The following is a 26377-nucleotide window of genomic DNA, read 5'->3' as shown; positions in this document are numbered from 1 at the left end:
TCACCACTGCAGGGGCCCGATGTCAGCCCCCATCTCCTCCTCGTCCTCCTCCTCCTCCTTCAGCTGCAAGGGCTTCGCCGGCCACTTCACCCTGACGATGGGCTCCACGTGGTCCTGAAGCCGGTGCCGCTTCATGTGGGCATTTCGACTCTTAATCTTATCGAACACCCTGTGGAGTCACCGGAGGACCCGGGTCAGAGCGGGGGGAGGGGCTGCCCCAGGGGGAGGGTGGGAGGCAGCGGTTTGAGGGCCTGGGGGAAGGGCCGGTACCTCTCACACTCTCTGCAGGGAAACACGCTGGGGCCCTCCGCGCTGCCCGGCCGCTCTGGGGTCCGCTTGGGGCCGGTGTTGGGGCTGGAGTTGAGGATGGACTCCCTCCTGTAGCTCTTGGTCTTTATCTTTAACTCGGGGGTTGGACGGTGGCTAGGTCTCTCTCGAGGGCTGCACGTGACCTGCAGAGGGGGCAGAAACCACGGGCGGGCTGACCCTCAGCCCTTAGGAGGGAGGCGCAGGGACACAGGGGGGTTGGACGGTGGCTAGGTCTCTCTCGAGGGCTGCACGTGACCTGCAGAGGGGGCAGAAACCACGGGCGGGCTGACCCTCAGCCCTTAGGAGGGAGGCGCAGGGACACAGGGCACAGACGTCCTCGCAGGGAAACCCTCCCCACCCCCAGCATGGACGGGCAGCGTGGACGGGCAGCGTGGACGGGCAGCATGGACGGGCAGCGGGCACCCAGATCAGCACTGAACTCCAGACGCCCGGGCCCTCTACCTTTGCCTCTGTCCTGTCTGCTTCCTCTGGCTCTCTCCTGAGCCTCTTTTCCAGCCCTGGGGCTCGGCCGCAGTCAAACTTGATCATTTTTTTCCAGATGTAATAATACTCCACACACTGGGCGACGGTCTTGGTCTGGATCTAGGGAAAGAAAACAGAAACTGGCGATGGGCAGCCCGCAGCCACCACGCGGACACGCTCCCTCTCTGGCTTGGCCTGGCCATTCACTACACGACGGAGCCGTCCAGGTGATGAAGGGCTTCAGAGTGAAGTGACCACAGCCAAGACCATCTGAGCAGCAAGGCCGCCCAGAGCCCTTCTCTGTGGGAAGAGGCGCACGAAGGTTCACCGCAGGACGCTCACTGTGACGTCATGCCAAAGAGCCCCGCTTCCCACCGGGGACTAAAGCGAATGCCCTCATGCAGTGGCTATCACAGCCTCTGCAAGAACCAGGGGCCCACGAGGGGAGGAGGAGGCTTGAGGGCACGGTTTGATCCTGCGGCCTTCAGACCCCACCATTTGCTCCTCCCTCCACTAAGAAGTGTTCCCATTAACAATAATGTTTTTAATCCTCACCCAAGGGTATTGCTTTGTATCGATTTTAGAGAGAGAGAAAGGGGGGGGGGGAGAGAGAGAGAGAGAGAGAGAGAGAGAGAGAGAGAAACATCGATGTGAGAGAACATTGCTCAATTGCCTCCTGTATACGCCCCAACTGGGGATTGAACCCGCAACCTTTTTGGTGTTCGGGACAACGCTCCAACTAACTGAGCCACCAGGCCTGGGCCAAATATTTTGACATCCCATTTTGAGTAGTTGCTAGAACGAGTGGACAGGAAATGAATGGAAGACCTGAACCACAATATTAACCATCTTGAACTGACATTTATAGAACTCCACACAGCAACAGCAAATACACTTCCTTTAAAGGTACTCAGAACATTTACCCAGATGCAGACTATGTTCTGGGCCAAAACCAATGTTTAATACATTTAAAGGACTCAAGCCATACGAAGTATTTCTCTCACCTCAATTACATCACATAGGAAATCAGTAACAGAAAACTCTGGAAAACCCTGATATATTTGAATACTAAATCATGTACTTTTCTATATAACTCACAGGTCAAAAAAGAAATCAAAAGAGAAATTAAAAAGTATTTTAACCGCCCTAACTGGTTTGGCTCAGTGGATAGAGCATCGGCCTGCAGACTGAAAGGTCCCAGGTTCCATTCTGGTCAAGGGCATGTACCTTGGTTGCGGGCACATCACCAGTAGGGAGTGTGCAGGAGGCAGCGGAATCGATGTTTGTCTCTCATCGATGTTTCTAACTCTCTATCCCTCTCCCTTCCTCTCTGTAAAAAATCAATAAAATATTTATTTTTTTAAAAAGTATTTTGACCTGAATACAAATAAAAACCCACCATAGCAAAATTTATCAAAGCAGTCTTGGAAGGAGACTTACAGCACTAAACACCTATAATAGGGAAGAAGGATAGTCTCAAATCAGGGACCTCAGTTTCCACTTTTAGAAACAAAAAAAGAGAACAAATTAAACCCAACGCAAGCAGAAGAAAGGAAATAATAATAGAGCAGAAATCAACTAACTAGAAAACCACCAACAAAACCAAAGGCTAGTTCTTTTTTTATAAAATATATTTTTACTGATTTCAGAGAGGAAGCGAGAGGGAGAGATAGATAGAAACATCAATGATGAGAGAGAATCATTGATCGCCTGCACGCCCCACTGGGGTTGGAGCCCGAAACCCGGGCATGTGCCGTGACCTCCTGGTTCATAGGTCGATGTTCAACTACTGAGCCACGCTGGCTGGGCAACAATGGCTTTTTAAATTACAAACTGTTTACAATGAGCAGAGAGTCACCCCTGACTGGTCTCCCTCAGCTCTGGCTCGGCTGTGTGAGGCGAGGCCTTGTCTACACAGCCCACCACGTGCCTTACCGTCTTGTGTATCAGGTAAAAGTCCTTCTTGTGGGCGCAGAACGCCTTCTTAAAGAGCCTCTTCTCCATGGGAGTCCAGATGTCTGAACCTACCCGAGAGACAGTCAAGGAGGGGAAAGACTTTTCTCCTCTGGGAACATAGCCATGGCTGAAATGCTGACCACCCTCCTTTTCCAATTCCCAGCACCGAGCACCGATTATGTGACACGCATTCTGCTAAGCCCCTTATCTGCTCTACCTCATACAATCCTCACAAAACCCTTAGCAGGGAGGGACCACTGCTATCCCCATTTTACAGATGCAGCAACCGAGCCTTCCATTGGGTAAGAGACTTGCCAAGGGTAGGTGGCGACCCCAGACCGCCTGACTTCAAGGGTGGTATGCTCAACCCGACTTGAGCCCGCCTCCACCTCTCCGTGGCCAGAAGCATCCCCTTCCTGGCTGGGCGGAGCTTAGGAGGGAGCCACTGGTCAGGGGTAGGTAGGGTCCACCTAGAACAGTGGTTGTCAACCTTCTGGCCCTTTAAATACAGTTCCTCATGTGGTGACCCAACCATAAAATTATTTCCGTTGCTACTTCATCACTGTAATGTAGCTACTGTGATGAATCATAATGTAAATATCTGATAGGCAGGATGGTCTTAGGCGACCCCTGTGAAAGGGTCGTTCGACCGCCAAAGGGGTCGCGACCCACAGGTTGAGAACCGCTGGTCTAGAAGCACACAGTGCCCACAAGTCGCCCTGGAGAGGGCAGGCCCTTCTGGAAAGGAAGGCAGAGCCGCCAAGAGCACAAGCAGAGCTTGCCATGGAAGCAGATTGGTTCGGGGGTCTCAGCCAGGCGAAACCACGCTGGCGCCTCGCTCCAGTCACCTGTGTAGCGATAGTCGGTGAGTGGGTGAGTCTGCGGCTTCTGGGGGCCTCTGAGTAAGAGGGTCTCCAGGGCAACCTGGAACAAGAGGAGCGGCAGGCCACTTACTCACTGTCTCATTCATTCAGACGACTTCAGCCTTCCCCACCCCACGCGTGGATGGTCCTCGGACTGGCCACCACCTGGGAGCCGTCTGTGGGCACGTCGACTGGATCCTGAGCACGCTGTTGGGGGCAGCTGACACTATTTTTTCGTAGCAAGATTTTCTTATGGAGGAAACAGTATGTGGATTGATTCTGGCTCAAGCTCCTTATTTACTTCAAGGACCAGCATTTTGGGAGCACTGCCCTTGCCCATGGCCCCGCATTATTTGCTTCATAGCACTAATAATTTTTAAAGCATATTTCCTGTTTTGACTCTAAGCCCCATGAAGAGAGGGATTTTGTCCCGTTCACCAGCACCACCCTGGTCAGGACGGGCTGTGTAATGTGCAGGGCCCAGTGCGAAATGGAAACGTGGGCCCTTCTATTCAAAAATGAAGTATTTCAAGATGGCGGTGCCAGAGCCTTAAACCAAGCGCGGACCGGCGAGTGGGCCCTGGCCAGTGCCCCCGTCATCAGCTGGTGAGTGGGAGCCAACAGCCGTGTGATTGCCCTGCTGAGCACCGACTGTGGCCTCTCTGCTGAGAAGCAGCAGGACTGTGGCACTGGGTCCCTAACTTGTTAATTTTCCTCTCCCACTCCTCGGAGTTGGAATTTTTATTTATTTTTTTTTATTTTTTTATTGATTTCAGAGAGGAAGGAAGAGGGAGAAAGAGTTAGAAACATCAATGATGAGAGAGAACCATCAATCAGCTGCCTCCTGCATGCCTCCACAGGGGATGGAGCCCACAACCCAGGCATGTGCCCTTGACTGGAATCGAACCTGGGACCCTTCAGTCTGCAGGTCGACGCTCTATCCACTGAGCCAAACCAGCCAGGGCAAGCTGGACTTTTAATTTATTTTCTAAACCTCAGGATTGTGAGGAGGGCCTTTGGAGACAGCACAGGCATTTCAGTTACACCAGAGGATTTCATGCATGGGCTTGCGATAAAAAAGATACAGCTCAATAAATAAACCAGATCCATGCAGGACCTGCGTTGGTCTACTAGGCTCCCCTCCCCATTGCCCCTGAGGGCTCAGAGGAACCCTGGGCCCTGCTGTAACCCTGGGCCCTGCTGTTTCCCTAAATAAAGAACTGATTTATGGAGCCTGTGTTCAAGGGCCACACCAATCCCAGGGCCGCATGGGGGCGGATGAGCAGCCTTCCCTTCCGTTTTCATGGCTGCAACCCCCACGCAGAAGGCACGTGGCAGACTCACGCAGCCCCAGCCTCCCTCACCTGAACGTTGCCCTGGGCTTCGTGCAGACAGTGCAGGGCGAGCTCCAGGTTGGTGCCCCCTCCCGGCATTACGCTGGAGCAGGCCACGTTGCAGAGCTCGGTCACTGTTTCCAAAGGCGGCCCCAGCCGGGTGCAAGGGGGAGACACAGGGAGTCAGCAAGGGCCAGGGAGGAGGCTCCCTGACAGCACAGACAGGGGGGCCTCACATTTCAGCTCAAAGCAGGTTGAGGGAAGGGAGGGCCAAGGAGGAAGGGCGGAAACCCTGCTGTGGCGCCTGCTTTGGACAGCCTGGAAAGCTACTGAGTGAGAAGATGAGAAGAGAGGTGGGGGCAGGAGACTGCGGCCTGGGAGAAGCAATACTGGACTGAGGGCTAGTTCTACCCGCCCCCCCTGCCCCCCGCCCTCTATCCCAGGGGACCCTGCTTCTTGGTCAAAGTGAGAACTGGGAGGAGAAACGCCTTGGGGATGCGGGGAGGCCTTGGGAAATTGGCCCCAAAGTCCCAGCCACCTCTATCCTGCGTTTCCAGGTTGGTCATCACATCTCCCCACGGCTTCCAGACCAGAGAAGCTAAATGCTCATCGATTCCGGCCAGCAATCTGTCCTGGAGCTCCGGGATCTCAGCCTGAAACCGGCTTCCTATGTTGATGTGTCTGCAATGAGGTCACAGACACAGACATGCGAGGTACACGTGACTAAGATGGGAACTGAAGGTGCAAGGTGTGCCCTGCTCTGTGGGAACCCTCCACCATCGCCGCCGTGCTGCGTGGTGGTCACCCTGACCCACGTGCGGGCCTTCCAGAAACCTCTCAAGGGATATTTCCTTCCTTCCTCCAATTTCTTTCATTGCCAGATTTCTGGCCTCAGGGGTCTCTCTTGGGGTCTAGGACCAGGGACGTACATGCTGCTACCTGACATCAACATCCATGGCCACATCCATGTAACCACTGTGCCATCACCAATTCTACCTAGAACCCCAGGGTCTTGGGCATTCTTTCCCGATGGCCCCAACTATGGTAGGTCTGGACAAAGGAATATTGAGGGAACGTGCCACAAGTACCCGAAGAAACCCACGCCTCGTCTCCTGGGGAGGCTCTGGAGCTAGACCTGATCCCCCCTGGGATGCAGGAGCCCGTGGGAAAAACTGACACTGGAATGCAAGGAGGGTGAAAGCAGCTCCACTTCGGAAGGCCCCTCAGGTTCTGAGCCGGCCCCAACTCACGGTTCTATGCTGATTTTGGTGTCATCCTTTACCACACAGATGCCGAAAGAAACATCCACTTGATCTAGAAAACACACAACAAAAAGTCTCAAGAAGACAGACGAGAAGCGATCCACGGAGCCCTCTGTCTACCTCCCCAGAGTGGCTGAAAGCAGGCTCTTGAAGCCTGCAGAGTAGAAAGGTTCTTCAGAAAATTAAGGATAGAGTTACCATAGGATCCAGCAATCTCGTTCCTGGGTATTTATCCAGAAGTAAAGATATAGACAACAGTAAGAAATCAGGATCTCAGGAGATACCTGCACGCCCATGTTCATTGCAACACTATCCATAATAGCCAAAAGGTGTAAACCAGTGGTTCCCAAACTTATTTGGCCTACCGTCCCCTTTCCAGAAAAAATATTACTCAGTCCCTGGAAATTAATTTTTTTTAAATTTTAATAGCAGTTACTCGTCGCCCCCAAATGCACCTGTGGCCATCACCGCCCCCCTGGATCGCTGCAGCGCCCACCGGGGGGCGGTAGCGCCCACTTTGGGAATCACTGGTGTAAACAATCAGATGGCCATTGCTGGGTGAGTGGATAAAGAAAGTGTGGTATAGACATACAACGGAATACTATTTAGTCTTAACAAAGGAAATTCTGTAATATGCAACAACACAGATGAACCTTGAGGACATTAGACCAAGTGACTAAACCAGTCACAGAAAGATAAATACTATCTGAGTCCACTTCTATGAAGTACCTAAAATAGTCAAATCCACATAATCAAAGAGTGCAAGGGTGGTTTCCAGGGCCTGCGGGAGTGGGAAGTGAGTAGTTATTAATCAATGGGCATTGAATTTTTAAGTAAGCAAGATGAGTAAGCTCTAGAGATGGGCTGTACAACACAGTCAAAATACTGTATTGCACACTTAAACGTTTGTTAAAAGGGTAAATTTCATGTTAACTATTCTTATCGCAAAAAAATTAACTTTTGAAAAAAGATTACATAGAAGGTGGATAGGACTTCTGAAAAGTACAGCAAGGAACTCAGCACAACAACAAATTAACTGATAAAAATTATATTAAAAACACTAAGTTAAAGTCTCTGGAAGTTGTCTTAAAGGCATACACTCAAGAAAACTGACCAAATCTTAGCAAGAACAATGAGAATCTGTGACATCTGAGCCATGGCCCATGCCCTCACCCACCGGGCCTCCAGCTCTGTAACAGACTCTACCCGGAGTACTCTAACCCAGGTAGGTGCCAAGGAGAGGGGGCTTACTGTCCCCATAGTTCCCATGTTTAAATAATTAAAGGGAGGTATAAAAAGAAGGTCTCATCAAATAAAGATTACCATTAAGAGGCAGAAATTACATTTTTTTAAAAAAGAACCAAAATGAGGCCCAGTGGATTTGAGCAGATAGAAGAAATGATCAATAAACTAACTTGCTGATAAATCAATGGAGATTATGGAATCTAAAAAACAGAAAAAAGAAAAATGAAGAGAGCCTCAGAGAAATGTGAGATGTCATTAACTGCAACAACATATGTGTAATGGGAGGACCAGAAAAAGAGAAAGGGTCAAAAATATTTAAAGTATTAATGGCTGAAAGCTTCCCAAATTTGATGAAAAACAAGATACACATTTAAGAAACACTATAAACTCCAAGTAGGATAAACACGAAGTGCTCTACATCCAAACACATTGTGGGCAAAATGTTGAAAGCCAAAGATAAAGATCTTAAAAGCCAAAAGAGAAAATTAACCTGTTATATACAAGAGCACCAGTAAGATTAACAGCTGACTTCTCATCAGAAACTACAATGGTCAGAAGGCAGTGGGATAACATATTCAAATTGGTGAAATTAAAAAACTGTCAACCAAGAATCTCATACTCAGCAAATTACCTTTCAAAATGAATGTGAAATAAAAACATTATGACATAAATAAAAATTGAGAAAATCTATTGCTAGCAGTCCTTTAGTATAAGAAATATTAAAGCTAGATTATGGTGAAGGGATTAAACAAAGAAAAGAAAAGAAAGACTCATGGATACAGACAACAGTATGGTGAATGCCAGAGGGAAGTGGGTGGAGGAGGTAGAGGAGGGTAAAGGAGGGACAAATGGTGATGGAAGGAGACTTGGGGTGGTGAACACAATACAATATACCGATGATGTATTTTAGAAGTGTCTATCTGAAACCTATATAATTTTATTAACCAATGTCACCCCAATAGATTCAATAAAAAGAAGTGGAATATCATTCAGCCATTAAAAAGGAAGGAAGAACTGATACATACTGCAACATGGGTGAAACCTGAAAACATTATGCAAAGTGGAAGAAGGCAACCACAAAGGACTAAGTATTGTACGATTCCACTTACATGAAATACTCCGATTAGCCAAGTCTATCGAGGCAGAAAGGAGGTTAGTGCTTCCCTAGGGCTCGGGGGGAGGGCAGGGGAAAGAGTGGCTGCTGATGGCTGTGGGGCTTCTTTGGGGGGTTGTAACATTGTCTGAAAATTGATAATAGTAATGGTTGCACCGCTCTGTGAATATACTGAAAACCATTGCATTATCTATACTTTAAAGAGATGAACTGTATGGTATGTGAATTATATCTCCATAATGAAAATAAATACTAAAGAAAGTTCTTCAGACTGAAAGGAAGTGATATCAGATAGAAATTTGAACTTAAAAAAAAAAGAGCACTGGTAAAGGTAATTACATAGGTAATTACAAAAGCCAGTATTTTCCTCTTTTAAATTGACTTAAAAAGCCCTGCATAAAACAGTATGCAGTGTAGCCTGTAACACACGGAAATGTAAAATATGTGACAATAACAGCACCAAGGAGCGGAGCTGCATTGGAGTAAAGAAGTAACACCCAGATAGTAGCTTTGAATCCACAGGAATAAACGAAGAGATCAGAAGTGGAAAATAAGGTTAATATAACAAACTCTATAAATGGCATTTGCTTTCTTTCCTTTATTCTCTCTGTTTTAAAAATGATATAAAGTCATAATTATGACAATGCCTTGTTGGTTTCTAACACATAGATATGTAATATAACAATAATAATAAAAGTGTTACAGAAACAGAGATAGAAAGAGCAGCGTTTCTATGTTCCGTTCTTAATAAGTTGTGGCACATCTGCAAAGGTTCTCATAGTTCACATGTATGTTGTAGGTCCTAGAGCAACCACTAAGAAATGACTAAGAAAAAGTAACACTAGAAAATATTCACCTAATACAAAAGAAAGCAGGAAAGGAAAAACAAAAGGAGAAAAATACATGAGACTTACAGAAAAGAAAAAAAAATCCAACCACATTAGTATAACATTAAATGAGAATGGATTAAACAAACCAATCAAAAGGCAGTTTGTCAGACTGGCTTAGAAAATGTATGCTCCGACTAATGCTCTCTACAGGAGGCATGCTTTCTGTTCAAAGACACACATAGGTTAAAAATAAAGGAACAGAAAAATACATGCCAAGCAAACAACAACCATAAAAGAGACGGAATGGCTATACTGTCAGACAAATATTACGAGAGGTGATACAATTATAGTATGAATGATAACTGATATCACAATCATATCATAATGATACAAGGTCGGCCAAGCCATCAGGAAGACATGATGACTATTATAAACATGTATGCACCTAAAAACATAATCTAAAAATACAGAAAGCAAAACTTGAAAGAACTGAAGGATGAAATATACAACTTAAAAATAATGGTGGGAGATTTCAATACTTTCAATAATCGATAGGACAACTAAGCAGAAGATCAACAAGGAACAACACTAGAAACTAACTAGATATGACAGAGAATTCTACCAAACATCAGAACATACATTCTTCCCAAATGCACATAGAACATATTCTAGCCCATAATACATGCCTCAGTACATTTAGAAGGGCTGAATATATATCTGACCACAATAGAATAAAAAATCAATAAAAGAAGGCAATTTGGCCCAGCCAGTGTGGCTTAGTGGTTGAGCATCAGCATATGAACTAGGTGGTGATGGTTAGATTCCCAGACAGGGACATGCCCAGGCTGTGGGCTCAATCCCCAGTGGGGGTGTGCAAGAGGCAACTGATCAATGATTCTCTCTCATCATCGATCTCTCTCTCTCTCTCTCTCTCTCTCTCTCTCTTCCCCTTCCCCTTCCTCTCTGAAATCAATAAAAAGGTATTTTTTTAAAAGAAGGCAATTTGTAGTAATTAAGCAACACTCCTTAATAATAAATGTATCAAAGAAGAAATCAAAAGAGAAATGAGAAAATACTTTGAGATGAATGGCAATAAGAATACAACAAACTAAAACTTACAAAATGTAGCTAAAGCAATGCTTAGAAGGAAATCTATAGATGTAAATGTGTTTAAAAAGAAAAACAAATCTCAAGTAATTCATGGTTCATTGACATTCAACAAGGGTGCAACACAATTCAACGGGAAAAGGAAGATCTTTTCAACTAATGGTGCTGGAACAATGTAAACCCACACGCAAAAGAATGAATTTGGATCCTAACCTTACATAGAATATAAAAGTTAACTTAAAATGATCAAAGAACTAAATGTAAATTGGATCAAAGAACGAAATTTTATATTAAAATTAGAGAACTCTTAGAAAAAAACATGGGCGCAAAACTTTGTGACCTTTGGTCAGGCAAAATCTTAGATACAACCCTGAAAGCACAAGTGATGAAAGAAAGAACTGGACTCAATCAAAATGAACCTTTGTACCGCAAACACTGCCATAAATAAACGAAAAAACAACCCACAAAATGAGATTGAATATCTGTAGGAAAATCATATATCTGATAAGGAACTTGAACTCTCAAAAGTCAATAATTAAAAGATAATAACTCAACATTTAAATGGGTGAAGGACGAATAGACATTTCTCCTGAGAAGATATACATATGGACAATAAGTACATGAAATGATGCTCAACAGCATTAGCCATCAATACCATAAAGAGATGACACTTTGCACCTGATGTGGTCATAAAAACAGCAATGGACAGAAGTCCTGGCAAGTTGTGGAGGAACTGGACCTTTCATACAATGCTGGTGGGAACTTAAAATGGCCCGGTCATTTTGGAAACAGTCTGGCAAGTCCTTAAATGATTAAACACAGTTACCATATGACCCAGCAACTCCGTTCCTAGGTTTCTACACAAGAGAAATGAACACACATCCACACAAAAACTTGTACATGAATGTTCATAATAGCACTACTTATAAGAGCCCAAACGAGGGAACCTAAATGCTCACAGCTGATGAATGGATAAATAAGATGTGATCCATCCAGACAACAGGATATTATTCAGCCATAGAGAGAACGAAACACTGATCCACGCTACATGGATGCACCTTGAAAACATGCTAAATGAATAAACGACACACAAAATGTCACGTATGATTCCTCCTATACACAATGTCCAGAATGGGCAAATCCATGGAGAAAGTAGATCAGTCGATTCCTGGGGCTGGGGAGATTGGGCGCTGGGGTATGGGGGTGACAGTGCTTCTTCTGGGGGTGATGAAAATGCTGTCAAATTGTGTGATGAATGCACAGCCCTGCAAATATACTAAAAATCACGGTACGTTTTAAATGGTGGTTCATATGGCATGTAAATTATCTATAATAATAAGAGCGTAATATGCTAATTAGACCGGACGTCCTTCCGGATGAAGCCGGGGCTACAACAGAAGCCTAGGTCCTGGGTGTCAGAGGGAAGCCGGTGCCGGCAGTCGGGGGAAGGAAGGCCTACTCTTGCATGAATTTCGTGCATCGGGCCTCTAGTATCTCAATAAAGCTGTTTAAAAAGTTAATTGGAGGGTAGGCAGAAGGGTAAAAGGCTAAATGGCTCTATGGTTGTAAAACTCTAAGCACCTACAAGGCTGTGGCCACAGATGGTCCTGCGATACTTATAATGGCACCCACAGCCATAGGCGGGGGAATCTCTGGGCCGAACGCTAAAGGGAGAGGGTCTGGTCCACAGGAGGTCGGCCGTGTGATGACCGGGAGCTCCAGCCCAGCCTCACTCACCCAGCGTGGTGCTGATGAGCTTGTCGGGACTGGCCTGAGCCGACGTGGAACAGAGCGTATTGAAATACAGCCCAGACCCCTCCCGGATGGGGCTGAGCATGGGAGGTGGCGTGTAGGGAGGGCACTGGAATAACCCCTTCAGGAGGCGGTCCACCAGGAACACCGGAGACCGCAGGCAGCTCTGGTGGCATCTTCCTGGGCCTGGCTCCCCGAATGTGGAGCGGGGCGGAGGGATGAACAGTGCCTTGGGCTGGGGGCGCTTCTTCCGCTTCCTGTGCAGGCTGCTCTCCCTGCTGTCTCTCTCTTCCATGTCTTTCTCTTGCCCCTGGGGAAGAAGACAGTTCAGACCCACAAAGGGTCACTGAGGCTCCTGCCACACAGCTCAGTCCTCAGGGCACTGACCCCAGGACAGAGGGAAACGTGACAGGCACACCCCCTGCTGTCCATGCCGAGAGCCCTTAACAAAGGAGGCTGGGCAGGGCCACCCACCGGAGCCAGACCCAAGGCTCTGCCTGTGACGTGCAAGGCTGGAGCCTTCTCATGCACCCGCACTCCAAGGAGAGGCCCTGACTCAGAGGATTTGGGAACGTGGAGGCCAGTGTCAATGGTTAACATGCCTGGCCCTTAAACAGTGGGGGCCAGAGTCACAGAGTGACTGACAAAACGAAAATGTGTTCCCCTCCAAGCGATCACAGCGCCTGTGAGATGAACAGTGGGACCCAGACTCCCTGTCCCCACGTCCAGCTTGCGTTGTTCCGGGCAGGACCCTCTAGTAACAGGCTGAAAGCCCTACGGCCTGAACTTCCCATGTCCTCTCACCTCCACACAATCTCCCTTCCCCTCTGCCAGTCTTACTCCTCCTTATCCTCCAGGTCTCGGCTCCCACACCCCCACCTCCAGGAAGTCCTCCGTGACTCCTCAGGCTGGCCCTCTGGTCCCTCTCGGGGCTCCCACAGCTCCCCCCCCAGCCTGCCCTGCCCACTCTGGGTCATCACTGTCTGGGGGAGGGTCTATCTACTGCACTGAACTGGGAGCCCCAGCAGCAGGGCAGAGGCCTTCACGGTCACACGGTGTCACCAGCACAGGGCCCGGCACAGAGGAGGCTCAGCGGATGCCGAATGAGTGAGTGAATGAACACGCAAACCAAGCTCTTCTGGAGGCAGGACTGCCTGTGGCGTTTGGGCCAGCAGGTCGGGAGGGAGAGCAGCAGGAAGGACGTGGACTGACCAGCACCCACCTTGGCCGTGCTCCCCAGGACTCGGTGTGTGGGAGCCGCAGGCACCGACATGGGGAGCTCCAAAGGGGCCGTGTTGTCCAAGGACTTCTTGGCTCCGGGGGGGCTCTGCCCGTCCCCCTCTGGCCTCAGCGCCTGTCTCGTGGGCTTGCAGAACTCGGTGCCAAACACCTAGAGCAGAGAAGACGGCTCTTTAGGAGAAACAGCGAGTGGGGAGCGGAAGAGCTGCTCCAGCCTGCAGTTCCGACTCCTGGCCCCTCCCCAGGCTCCCCCAGACTAAGGAGGACATCCCATCCTGAGATAAATGGCCCCCAGTCCTTTACTCCCCCGAGCCTGTCAGCAACCCTGAAAGCACAGACTCTACGGCGTGTGCCCTTCACCTGCTGCTCCTGCTTCCCGCGAGGTGACGGCCACTGGTCGCTGTGAAAGCACATGTGGCTGCTCAGCCCTTTCTCGGTGTAAAACATCTGGCTGCAGTTCTTGCAGACGTACGTGCTCCTTGGCTCTGCCCAGTCTGCTGGGCCCCCGTTTTGCTGGCTACTGCGGGAGACATGCAGGAGGGAAGAATGCGAGAACGGGACTCTGTCCCTGATCACTGACTCCAGTTTTCTTTTCTTTTTTAAGTCTCGTCCACTGACAACTCTAGATGAACCCTAAGAAATGGAGACGACACCCCAATTCTTCAGGGCCTGGCGCACACCTCGTCAGGACTGACACATCCAGAGCTCGCTTACCCAGGGCCAGCACATGGAAGAGAAGGGGCTGAGCTCCCCCAGATGTGGGGGAGGGACTTCTCAACTTACCATCCACCTGCCATGTTCTCGTCCTTCATCAGATGGGGGAGCCGGTAGATATTTCCACCCTGAAGATAAAAATACACCCGAGCCAACATATCAGAAACGAGGTTTGCAAGAGCTAAAACTCTAAGACGCCTAGAATAAAATACAGGTGTAATTCTTTGCGACCTTGAATTAGGCAATAGTCTCTTGGATGACACCAAAACAGAAGCCAGAACAGACAGCCCGTGGGCTGGCTCAGTTGGTTAGAGCAGTGTCCTGATACACCAAGGTTTTGGGTTCGATCCCTTGTCAGGGCACATACAAGAAACAATCAATGAACGCATAAATAAATGGAAGGGTCACTGGTTTGATTCCCGGTCAGGGGACATACCCAGGTTGCAGGTTTGATCCTGGTCAGGAGGCAGCTGATTAATGTTTCTCTCTCTATATCTCTCCCTCTCCCTTCCTCGCTAAAAAAATCAATGAAAACGTATTTTTTAAAAAAGTGTATAAAAAAAAGAAAGTGAGCCCAGCCATTGTGGCTCAGTGGTTGAGTGTCAACCCATGCACCCAGAGGTCACTGGTTCAATTCCCATGCCTGGGTTGCAGGCTCGATCACCAGCAGGGGGCGTGCAGGAGGCAGCCAGTCAATGTTGATGTTTTCCCTCTCATCGATGTTTCTATCTCTCTGTCCCCTTCCCTTTCTCTGTCTCTAAGAATCAATAAAAACATATTAAAAAAAAAAGAAAGAAAAGAAAAGTGAAAAGAAAACCCATAGAATGGGAGAAAATTGTTGAAAGTCATATATGTCTGATAAGGACTTGCATTCATAATACATAACTTTTATAGCTCAATAATAAAAAGTCAAATAGCCCAATTTAAAAATGGTCAAAGACCTGGCTGAGTGGCTCAGTTGGCTGGAGCAGTGTACACCAAAAGGTTGCAGGTTCGATTCCTGATCAGGGAACACACCTAGGTTTTGAGTTCAATCCCTGGTCAGGGAGCATACGGGAGACAACCAATCAATGTTTCTCACTCACATCAATGTTTCTCTCTCTCTCTCTCCGCTTCCTTTAAAAATCAATAAAAAAAAATAAAAATGGACCAAGAATCTGAATAAACACTGAACCAAAAGAGATCTGCGAATGCCAATAAGCACATAGGGTAGAGAGATGCTCAACATTGTTAGGCATCAGAGCAATGCAAAGGAAACCTTAAGGAGAGCTCTGCACAGCCACAAGGAAGGCTATGATAACAGGACAACAATGAGCTAGAGGGGACCTGGAGAAATTGCAGCCCTCGATGGCTTGTGGGTGGGAATGTAAACTGATGCAGCTGCTTTGGTAAACTGTCGGGCAGTTCCTCACATGGTCAAACATAGAGTTACCATCTGACCCAGCAATTCCACTCCTCGGTATTTCCCAAGTGAAATGAAAACAGATGCCCGCACAAAACATGGACACCCATGTCCACAGCAGCACTATTCACAATGACCAAGAAGGGTCAACTGATGAACGGATGAACAAAATGTGAGGTGCCTGTACGAAGGAATGTTACTCAGCCCTGAAAATGAAGCACTGACACGTGCTACAGATGGACGAACTTGGAACACTACGCTGAGTGGAAGAAGCGGTCACAAAGGGCCATGCGGTGTATGATTCCAATGACATGAAATGTCCAGAGCAGGCAAATCCAGGGAGAGAGAAGGTAGATTCCTGGCTGCCGGGGGCTGGGAGGGATGGAGAGATTGGGGGTGACAACTAAGGGGGGTTTCTCTGGGGCTGAAATGTTCTGGCAGAGCGGCGATGGACGCTCAGCCCTGCGGTTAGACCAACCCCTGTGGTACCTGGATTCTGTTGAATATGGTCAGCTTGGACTTGGAGTCCCGGGGGGCGTCCGCCAGAGGCCCCGCCGAGGAGAAGGAGGCCATGGCCACCTGGCTGGGAGAGGCGGCACAGCACATGTCCATTTTCACCTTCTCCTTCCGGAAGCCTGAGAAGCGCTGGGCCCTGGGGTTGCCGGAGAAGAGCCTGTAGCCTCCGCCCCGGGTGCAGGCCGAGCCCTTTTCCCCTTTCGTGGCTCCTGATGCCGCGCCGTTCTCAGCCTGGGTCTGCTTCCCGGGGCCCGGGGCTCCAGGCGGCTGGTCCCCCCCTGCCTGGCTCTGCTGAGGGCCGCCGGGGGAGAACATGTCCCCCAGGTCCAGAGTTCCTTTTGCAGATCTCAGCTGCTTGGCCAGAGAGGAGATGTCTGGGTTGTCAGGAGGGTCCAGAGACGATGCTGTGAGGGACGGCGGGGCGGTGGCCACCTTTGGTCCTCCCTTCGAGTCCCATTTCGTGCTGCCAGGAGAGGCTGCTCTGGGGAGAGCAGCTGCGGTTTTTCTCCTGTGGACTGGGGATCCCTCAGGCTCCGGGTTCCCAGGGCCAGCGTGGAGAGAGTCAGCACTGGGCGTCAGTGGCAGGGGCTGCTGCGACCACGGCCCCGACTTCAGGGCGGCCTGCTTGCCCTCGGGGCCCGGCAGCTGGGAGGACGCGGCCGCCACCTGGGCGTGGGAGAAGAGCCGCTGGGACTTGGTGATCATCTGGAACACCTGCATCTGCTCGTGGCTCACCAGAGACTCCTGCGACTTCAGGAAGAGCTGCCGGAAGAGCGGGGTGGCATCCGACGGGAGCCCACCCGGCTTCTGGACGTCCTGCAGGCCGGGCTCCCTGGGGTTCTGCCACGGGAACGTGTCGCAGTCACACTGGCTCTTTCTGGAGGCCCAGTTGTCATCTTCCCCGCTGGCATGTCTGGGGTCACCCGAGGCCTCCCCAGGCGCCTTCAGGAGCGAGGGCGCGAAGGGCAGCACGTCCTCCAGACTGAGGCCCGAGCTGGGGGAGGGCTCCCTGCTGGGGGAGGCGCTGTTGGGCCCGGGGCCGGATTCCGGGCCCTCCGGGGACTGCACCGCCGGGGCCTTGTGGACCACAAACACATTGTTCCCTTTGCTCTTGGGGCAGCCGGGCAGGTTCCGGTTCCGGAGCCACTGGAAGTTGTGGCTGGATGGCTGAGAACTGGAGGGGCCCGTCTGGCCTCGGAACAGAGGCAGGCAGGCAGGCAGGGGGCCGCCCTCAGGCCAGCCCTCCAGGGCGGATGGGAGCTGGAGCAGCCAAGGCTCCGGCTCGGATGGGTCGGGGCCACCATTCTCTGCTGCCCTTGAGTGGACGGCTGTGAACATGTCAGCGACAGGCTCCTTCTGCGGGGGACGCGGCTCCTCGGGAACCTCAGGGCCCAGGGCTCCTGGGGCTGCTGGGGTGCTCGCTGGGGTGCCGGAGGAGGACCCGGATGAGGGTGGGCAGGGACAGGCCGTGTTCCTCCCTTCGCTGCTGTCTGAAGGCCCTGCTGGGGCCGGGCAGGGAGAAGGGATCTTCTGGTGGACGATGCTGCTCACGATACAGCGCAGGAGGTCCCGGTTGGGCAAGAGGGAGCCAGGGGACCTGGCCTCTGGGGGCATCAGGGACCGCAGGCCACTGGGAGCGGGCGGGCCGGCCACCTCCTGGGCGTGGGGGGAGTCCCCGCAGACCTCCTCCTCCGCGGGCGCTTCCTTCAGGATGCACAGGCCGTGCTGCACCTCGTAGTGCCGGCGCAGCGAGCGGTAGTCGCAGTAGCTCTTGCTGCAGCCCTGCTCGATGCACACGAAGGGCTTGGTCTTCTGGTGGGTGAGCATGTGCCCGGTCCTGGAGTCACACACGAGAAGGAAGTCAGCAGGCTCTACTAGGGCCTCCCACGAGAGGACCCCAGGGTGCCCCACGATTCAGAAACCGCCCTCAGCCCCCACTACGGGAGAAGCCGTCTGGAAGGGGTGCTCCTCTCCCTCACCTTTAAGTAAACCCCTTATCTGAAAAAAATCAGTGGAAGCCAGGCCAGAGTTCCCCAAAGTGGGTTCCCGAGGAACACCAGTCCTCCAGAGTTGCTCCCTGGGGACTTGGGCTCAGCTGGCAAATAAGTTTTGAAAAAACATTATATGCTCCTGGGAGGTTCACAGCGCACAGGAGCAAAATGTAAAAGCCACGCAGCAGATAGGGAAGCATCTGTTTGACTTTCCACGTCTCCACCTTACTTGCCACAGAACCGTTTTTCCAAGGAGCCTCTCTGAGCAGCCCCGAGAACCAGAGCTCTGCAGGGCGCACGGGGGAGGTGCTAGCCAGGGACACCCCTCCTCTAACAGGAATGTTTGCGTCCCCTTGGGTTCCTCAGCGGTTCTCAACCTTCCTAATGCCGCGACCCTTTAATACAGTTCCTCACGTTGTGGTGACCCCCAACCATAAAATTATTTTCGTTGCTACTTCATAACTGTAATGTTGCTCCTGTTATGAATCGTAATGTAAATATCTGATATGCAGGATGTATTTTCATTGTTCGCGACCCACAGGTTGAGAACCGCTGCAGGAGACAGCTACCCGGATCCCCCGCAGCAAAACGAAAAAAGTCCAGATGCCCAATCAGAACACTTTCTGGAAAACAGACAAATGTGCCCACAATTTCTGCAAATATCAATGAATACAAATGTGTATTATGTTTATATCATAGTTATAGCCACATGAATATATTATAAACACACACCCTCTGGGTTCCCCACAGTCCCGGTGGGCAGGTGCAAATGTGGCCCGTGGGGCATGTGCAGGGAACAGCAACGTCCCTCCCCGCAGGCCGGCCCGGGCTTCCCTCTGAGAGAAGCAGCGGAGCAGGAATCCGGAGACCCCATTTCTAGCCCAACTGTGACCAACTTGTGACATGAGCAAATTAACTTCCTTTCCTTTGGGTCTGAGTGGGCAAGAGGAGAAAGGAAAAGATAAATGAATCAGCCCTGGGCAGTGTTCCTAATGGTTAGAGCGTTGGCCCGCACACTGAAAGGTCTCAGGTTCGATTCCCAGTGAAGGGCACGTACCTGGGTTATAGGTTTAATCCCCAGCCCTGGTTGGGGCGTGTGAAGCAGACAACCAATCTATGTGTCTCTCTCACATCACATCAATGTTTCTCTCTCTTTCTCTCTCTCCTTCTCCCTCCCTCCCTTCCACTCTCTAAAAATCAATGGGAAAATACCCTCAGTTGAGGATTAACAACAACAACAAAAAATAAATTAATCAAAGCCTCCGGTAAGGGTTAGGAGTGCTGTACAAACGCAAGGGATGAACTTCCCACGTGCAAGTCTCTCGTTTGAGAAAAGCCTGTCTTTCCTTCCTTACCAGCAAGAAAAGCTCATCACTTCCCAGACATCAAGAACAAAGGAAATTCTGCCCCTAACTCTTACCATGGGCTTTCTTTTTAAAATCAATAATTTTAAAAAAAAATCGAGTTCTAAAAAAAGAAAGGAGTTAAAGAAAAACAAGAGTTAATACTTCATCGTCATGTTCTAGAAGCAGGCGTTTCAGACACCTCATGCCCAGTGTTATCCCAGCACATACTCCTCATGGCACGCAGACCCATCGCCCTGACACCCACCAGGGACTCTGAACGGTACTCGGGGGCTCAGCACTGCTTCAGGAGGGAGCCGCTATGTGTCTTTAAACCACAAGGGTCCCGGCTACACATGGCAGCAGCCACTTCCTCCCTGGTGTGAATCTGGGGGCTCCGAACAGTGACCCGTCCAGGGCAGTGCCAGCCCTGCCCCAGGCACTGGCAGTGTGAGAAGGGGGAGTCTGGGGCTCAGCACAGGTGACATCCATCTGGGGAACACGGAGGTGAGACCATCCAAGAGGGGTGGGAAAAGCTGATCTGGGAGGGGATGGAGGAGATACAGGAACGCCCCTTCCCCCCACCCCCCACCCCCGCCCCTGCCCCCTGCAGAGCTGGCAGGACCAGACTCCTACGTACAGGTGGTCCTGCCGCTTGAAGGCCTTGCTGCAGATTTTGCAGACGTGCTTCCTCTCCTGGCTGTGCGTCAGGTAGTGCTTGCTCAGAGAGCTGGCGCTGCTGAACACCTTCCCGCAGAGGCTGCAGTCCAGAAGCGGGTTCTGGGGGGAGCTGTGCTGCCGCTTTCCTTTCCTTGCACTCCCCGAGCTCGCCCTGCCTCCTTCGTCGGTGTCTTTAGGCGCCTTGAGCGGGCCCAGCCCCAGGTCTACACAGGAGAAAGCACAGGTTAGAGACAGGGGGCGGTCAAGGAGCCGGCTGGAGGCTCTGCAGCTGAGAGGCACGGCGGCTTGGGGAGAGTGGGCTGGGAACCCCCACTTCAGCAGCTTTCCTTCAGAGGAAACAGGGGTTAGGACCAGGGGAGGGAGAGAAGGCAGCTGGTCGGGTGCACCTGCAGGAGGGACCCAGTCTTGGTGCCCCGCTCCAGGGGACAGCAGCAGCCTGAGGCTCTCCGTGGGTAAGATGGGCGGGGCTTCCTGACCACCCCATCCATTTCACTCCGAGAAAGGCAATCCAGAAATACACACTCCAAAACCTTAAGAGAGTCTCAATCCTTTCTCCCAGCCAATTCTACTTTGGTTTTTTTTTGTTTTGTTTTGTTTTAATATATTTTATTGATTTTTTTACAGAGAGGAAGGGAGAGAGATAGAGAGCTAGAAACATCGATGAGAGAGAAACATCGACCAGCTGCCTCCCGCACATCTCCTACTGGGGATGTGCCCGCAACCCAGGTACATGCCCTTGGCCGGAATCAAACCTGGGACCCCTCAGTCCGCAGGCCGACACTCTATCCACTGAGCAAAACCGGCTTTGGCTACTTTGGGTTTTTAATGAAGGAAATAAATGTAGACTTGTAGAGTTTGCTGCGAGGGACTCAACGGCCACACTGTTTTTCCTGGAGAAATGCTGGAAACGACTAATCTCTGACAGGAGGCATGCAGGTCACGGCCTGGTGGGTTAAATGGTGTATGACATACGCACTTCAGATAAAACCGTAGAAAAATGCTCGATGACACGAGAGGCTGTTCATGCTGCACTAAGCCAGGAAAAAGCAGCCTGTTGCAAAACAGAACTGTCCCAGTTTTAGAAAAAGAAAAAGAAATGTGTTCAGAAAACAGAGAGAATAAATTGACTGGTCATTTTTATTTTCTTCTTCTTGTGTATCTGAATAGTCCATGTTTCCTGCATTTTGGGGGTAAAATGATAAAAGGGTATTTCTATGAATCATGTCATTGGAGGAACTGAAGGGGCTGGAAATGTTCTGGGGGGAGAGGGGCGAAGTCCTCAGGCATCTGAAGGGCCAGCGTGTGGAGGAGGGAGTGGATGGCTCTGTCTTGCTCCAAGGGACAGAGCTGGGTTTGGTGACTAAAGGGTCAAGGGAGCTGGTCTCACATCACTAGGACTGCTCAGGGCACGGACGCGGGACTCTGCCGGCTCCCTGCTCCAGCTGCTGGACTTCCCATCCGGGCACTCGTAGGTGCTCAATGACCATCTGTTGGATGGATGAGCAATGGGAGACCTTTCTTCCCCTTGGACGGTCTTTGGGATGGAACAGCCTGCATGAGAGGGCAAGCTGAGAACTCACCAATTAGCTAGGAAGCTAGAGGCAGGATCTGTGACTGTCACAGGCCAGGGAAGGGGGAGGGGAGGGGAGGGGATGGCACTGAAGGACCCAGATGGCAAGTCTCTGTGGCTGAGATGCAGTGTGAGAAACACAGCAGGAAGGAGCCAGACTTTTGTCCCAACTGAGCCTCTGGGGTGGACCATCTGTCACTTCACTTGCCTGGTTTACATCTTCTTCATATGAGAATTACTGTGATGAGTGATTAAAAGATTCCAACAGTTTAAATGAGGAAAAACAAGCCTCCCTCAGGGGAAAGCCCTGGCCTTGCTAAGTTACTTTGAAAATGCTCATTAAAGAAACTATTAAACTAGAAAACAAAACGTTGTTTTGAAAAATTAGCAAGGACATTGAAAAATAGGCAAACAGAGTCACTGGTCTGGGAAGGCACTTGATCTTCCCAGAGAGTAATTGTTAAAGGAGCTCTAAAACTGTACGTTCTCTGACGGGCAAACTGACTTAGAAGCAAATGTTCAGGCCCTGGCCAGGTAGCTCAGCTGATAGAGCGTCGTCCCGATACCCCATGGTTGCAGGTTTGATCCCCTGTCAGGGCACATACAAGAAGCAACCAATGACTGCATCAACAAGGGGAATGACAAATCGATGTTTCTTTCTCTCTCTCTTCCTCTAAAATCAATCAATAAACATTTTTTAGAAGATGTCCAAAGAACTAACTAAAAAGAAAACTTGATGTGCAGAGTTGTTCACAAACACTATTGCAGCCTAATGAGCAAGAATATGGTCAAACAACACAATGGGATAAACAACTGCTACAGCGACCACTGCATGGTCTACCTGCATGTAAGAAAGCAGATACTCGCCCTGACCGGTTTGGCTCAGTGGATAGAGCGCCTGTCTGCGGACTGAAGGGTCCCAGGTTTGATTCTGGTCAAGGGCATGTACCTTGGTCGCGGGCACATCCCCAGTAGGGGGTGTGCATGAGGCAGCTGATTGATGTTTCTAACTCTCACTCTCCCTTCCTCTCTGTAAAAAATTAATAATATATATATATTTTTTTAAAAAGTAAGTAGATACTCTAAGTTTTAAAAAGAGAATGATACACTTAATACACCTCTGCAAAACCATGTTTTCCTGAGTGACTTTAATCACATTTTTAAAAATTTACATGTGGGAGCCAGAGTGGGGATTTTTCTTGTTATTACATTGCTTTATTTCCTAAGTTTTCTTTAATAAATATGCATTACTTTTCTAATTTTAAAATTAACGTAAGTATATGCATTTATATGGACCTAAATTTACGTTAGAGAAGTGTAAAGAATAGAAATTTAATGTTCAGTAGATCCCTTTTTAAAAAATGAGATGAAAAACTTCAAGTTTAAAACAAATTAGGGCCTAGCTCATTTTTCTCAGTGGATAGAGCATCAGCCTGCAGCGTGAAGGGTCCCGGGTTTAATTCTGGTCAAGGGCACATGCTTGGGTTGCAGGCTCAATCCCCAGTTGGGGCATGCAGGAGGCAGCCAATCAATGATTCTCTCTCATCATTGATGTTTCTCTTTCCCTCTCCCTACCTCTCTGAAATCAATTTATATATATAACAAATTAGGAAAAGCTGAGTTAGACTAATGATTTGTAACACTGTGGGGGAGGGGTGCACAGACCCCTATGAAAATCAGGGGAAGCTACAGTGTTTCTGCCCGGCATAATGCGCAGATACTAGTATTTGCACTCAGCAGCGTTTTCCAGGTGATTTCTGTGGCCTGGGCTGAAAACCCTCATCACTGTATCCCCGGGCCTGGCCTGGTGCCTACAACACTCAGATGTCCCAGGAGTCTAGGACTTCACGTTTAGCTACTGTTCCTACATGGTGCAAGACTAACGCCCTGGCTTCCACATCGTATGCGAGTGGGGGCTCAGAAGGCTTTCATGGCAGCAAGTCTTCAGGGCCTTTGGGAGCTGCCTGTTCCAATGAAGGTTAACATGTTTACAGGGCTGCTGTACCCTTCCACGCGCACAGTGTGGCTATAAACTTCAAAGAGCTCTGGCTCAGTCAACTCATCTGAGCAACCGACCCACCACCATAAAGAGGATGGAAAACCTGCCCTAACTGGTTTGGCTCAGTGGATAGAGCGTCGGCCTGCGGACTGAAGGGTCCCAGGTTTGATTCCGGTCAAGGGCATGTACCTTGGTTGCAGGCACATCCCCAGTAGGGGGTGTGCAGGAGGCAGCTGATCAATGTTTCTCTCTCATCAATGTTTCTACCTCTCTATTCCTCTCCCTCTCTGTACAAAAATCAATAAAATATATTTTAAAAAAAGAGGATGGAAAACCAAAACAGAATTGATCTTGTGGGGAAGCCTGAAGGCAAACCAAAAGGAGATTTAATGAAGGCCTGTTTTTCCTCATTTAAACTGCCGGGGTTCTTGTTCCGGCATTAAGAAGGGTTCAGCAATCTGGAAAAGGGGCTGTGAGTAACTTAAGTATGAGTCCAGAGATGAAGCATAATTTTGAAAGGCATACGGGGGTCAGAGGAGCTTAGCTAAAAGGAACTAAGATCTCCTCAGTCTCAGGACCCCATGCTTTTTATTAACACAGTTTGTCCTGAGGCGAAGCAGAGATATACACTTCAAAGGGTCAGGGTTTCCTATACAGAGCCATTGTCCGAATGGGGGAATTAGCCTACGGCTGTTCAGGTGTTTGGCCAGCAGGAGGCAATAACATATAGATTAAGATGTCCTGAGCTGTCTGGCAGCAAACAATCATCCCTTTTCAGGTTTGGGGAAATTCCCTCAGCCATTCCCAACAGGTGACAACATATGTGACTCAGCCCTTGTTGAGTCCCCAAGTTCCATCAACCTTTGGATGAAACTCTTGCAATTATGACCTGCTGGAATTGGCTTCCGGCATAAACTATTGGGATCTTTGAACCACTCATCACAGTAGTTCGCCCTTTTCCTCCATTGCTGAAGAGAAAGACTTCGAAACGAACCGATGGGCTGTCTGAAATGAATTCTGACAATGTGGGTAAAAATAACAAAATAACTCTCATCTGTCCAGAGCTTTACAGTCTACAAAGTGCATTTGCGTTCACGTCTTCTGTTGCTTTCTCTTACTGGTACTCTGGGGGAAGAAGGGAGGGTGTTACTGTCCCCCCACTTTACGGATAAAGACCCTGGGCTTGGGCAGTTTGGAAGCAGCAGATGGACAGGCTCCCGGCTGGGTCTGGAAGTGTGAAAGGCCCTCTGAGAAGCGGTGACGGAGAGGAAAGTCTGCCGTACACGCGAAGGTCTGCCCACACCACGCACGAGACTAGGACATCCCCAAACAGCCACCGTTCTCAGCATCGTTCCCTAACACCAGTGGTACGTTTTCTCGACTAGGAAGTTGGGAACAAGTCCCAAGTGGAAGAAGGATAACTGCTCCCCAATCATCTGTGGGAGAGACACTTCCAACCCCCTGCAGCCCGCCAGGCCCTGGGCCCCAGGGGGACAGCGTTACCTTGTAAGGAAGCCTGAGATTCCGGGTCTGCATACTCCTCCAGCACCTTCACGGAGTCACTGTCCTTCCCCGAGTACAGGGACACTGCATCTAAATTGTCCTCCAGGGCCTCGCTGGGCACACCGGGCTTTGGGAGGCTGGGGTCCAGGTCCAAGCCACTCAGGCCAGCGTAGAGCAGGTCTCGTGTGCTGGGCCCCAGGTCCCGGCTGAGGGTGTCACTGCAGTGGAGCCCCTGGCTCTCGGATAAGGAAGGGAGGTGCCTCTTGGATGGAAGGGCGCCCTCCTCCCCAAGGCTGTACTGGTCCATGGTTATCTGCTGCCAGGTTTTGGCCAGGAGTTACTCTCCAGATGAGCAAAGCCGTGCAAGGATTCAGGAGGAGAGAACTCCTGGTCTCTAATTCCTAAAAAGGAACAAGGAGGAATCAAAATTACAAGATGGCAACACAGTGTAGTGGATTGAACTTGGACTTGGAATTCAAACAGACCTGTATTTGGGTCTGTTCTCTGACACTTAATAGCCATATGACCCTGGGAGTCACTTAAGCTCCACGAGACTCAGTTTCCTCATCTGTAAATTGGGCATAAGAATAGCTTCCATCTGCTGAAACCGGTTTGGCTCAGTGGATAGAGCGTCGGCCTGCAGACTGAAAGGTCCCAGGTTCGATTCCGGTCAAGGGCATGTACCTTGGTTGCGGGCATATCCCCAGTAGGAGATGTGCAGGAGGCAGCTGATCGATGTTTCTCTCTCATCGATGTTTCTAACTCTCTATCTCTCTCCCTTCCTCTCTGTGAAAAATCAATAAAATATATTTTAAAAATCAATAAAATATATATATAAAAAAAGAATAGCTTCCATCATAAAGTGGTTGTAAGGAATAAGTGGAAGGACTCCCAGCAACATGGTGGACTGAACTGACCTCTTTTCCAGCTATAAACACATAGAAATATGAGAAAAGAGAACTTTTAATACACAGCCATGCTCAAGAGACATGTAAACCCCCAAGTGCCAGCAGCAGCGAGAAAACTCAAAGCCAGAGGTGCAAGCACAAGGGGAACATCAGACTCATGGGCCTGGAGCCGCTGTCCCCTACGGCAGCCGCTGGTCACACGTGGCCTGGCCCGACACTGAGATGTGCTGTGAGTGTAACATACACGCTGGGTTTG

General features: G+C 49.8%; 1 protein-coding gene across 1 annotated transcript; it reads right to left on the bottom strand.

The window, feature by feature from the left end:
* ZNF541 (zinc finger protein 541) lies at window positions 1-25520 on the bottom strand. The gene is made up of 15 exons (XM_006106905.3): window positions 25214-25520; window positions 20101-20344; window positions 16100-17963; window positions 14278-14336; window positions 13855-14014; window positions 13478-13645; window positions 12241-12565; window positions 6196-6259; window positions 5484-5626; window positions 4976-5079; window positions 3597-3672; window positions 2728-2816; window positions 772-912; window positions 271-452; window positions 1-169 (listed from the first exon to the last, which is right to left on the bottom strand). The coding sequence occupies exons 1-15, from the start codon at window positions 25518-25520 to the stop codon at window positions 1-3; spliced, it is 4095 nt and encodes a 1364-aa protein (XP_006106967.1).
* Window positions 25521-26377: the final 857 nt, after the last annotated feature.

The sequence above is a fragment of the Myotis lucifugus genome, unplaced genomic scaffold (genome assembly GCF_000147115.1).
Source record: "Myotis lucifugus unplaced genomic scaffold, Myoluc2.0 scaffold_945, whole genome shotgun sequence".
Lineage (NCBI taxonomy): Eukaryota > Metazoa > Chordata > Mammalia > Chiroptera > Vespertilionidae > Myotis > Myotis lucifugus.
This window is presented reverse-complemented; position numbering and strand designations above follow the sequence as displayed.

Coding starts and splice junctions, on each gene's coding strand:
- ZNF541 (XM_006106905.3), bottom strand. CDS start 25,520: ATGGACCAGTACAGCCTTGGGGAGGAGGGCGCCCTTCCATCCAAGAGG. Junction 20,345..25,213: donor ATCTCAGGCTTCCTTACAAG/GTAACGCTGTCC, acceptor TCTCCTGTGTAG/ACCTGGGGCTGGGCCCGCTC. Junction 170..270: donor CCCTGCAGAGAGTGTGAGAG/GTACCGGCCCTT, acceptor GTGACTCCACAG/GGTGTTCGATAAGATTAAGA.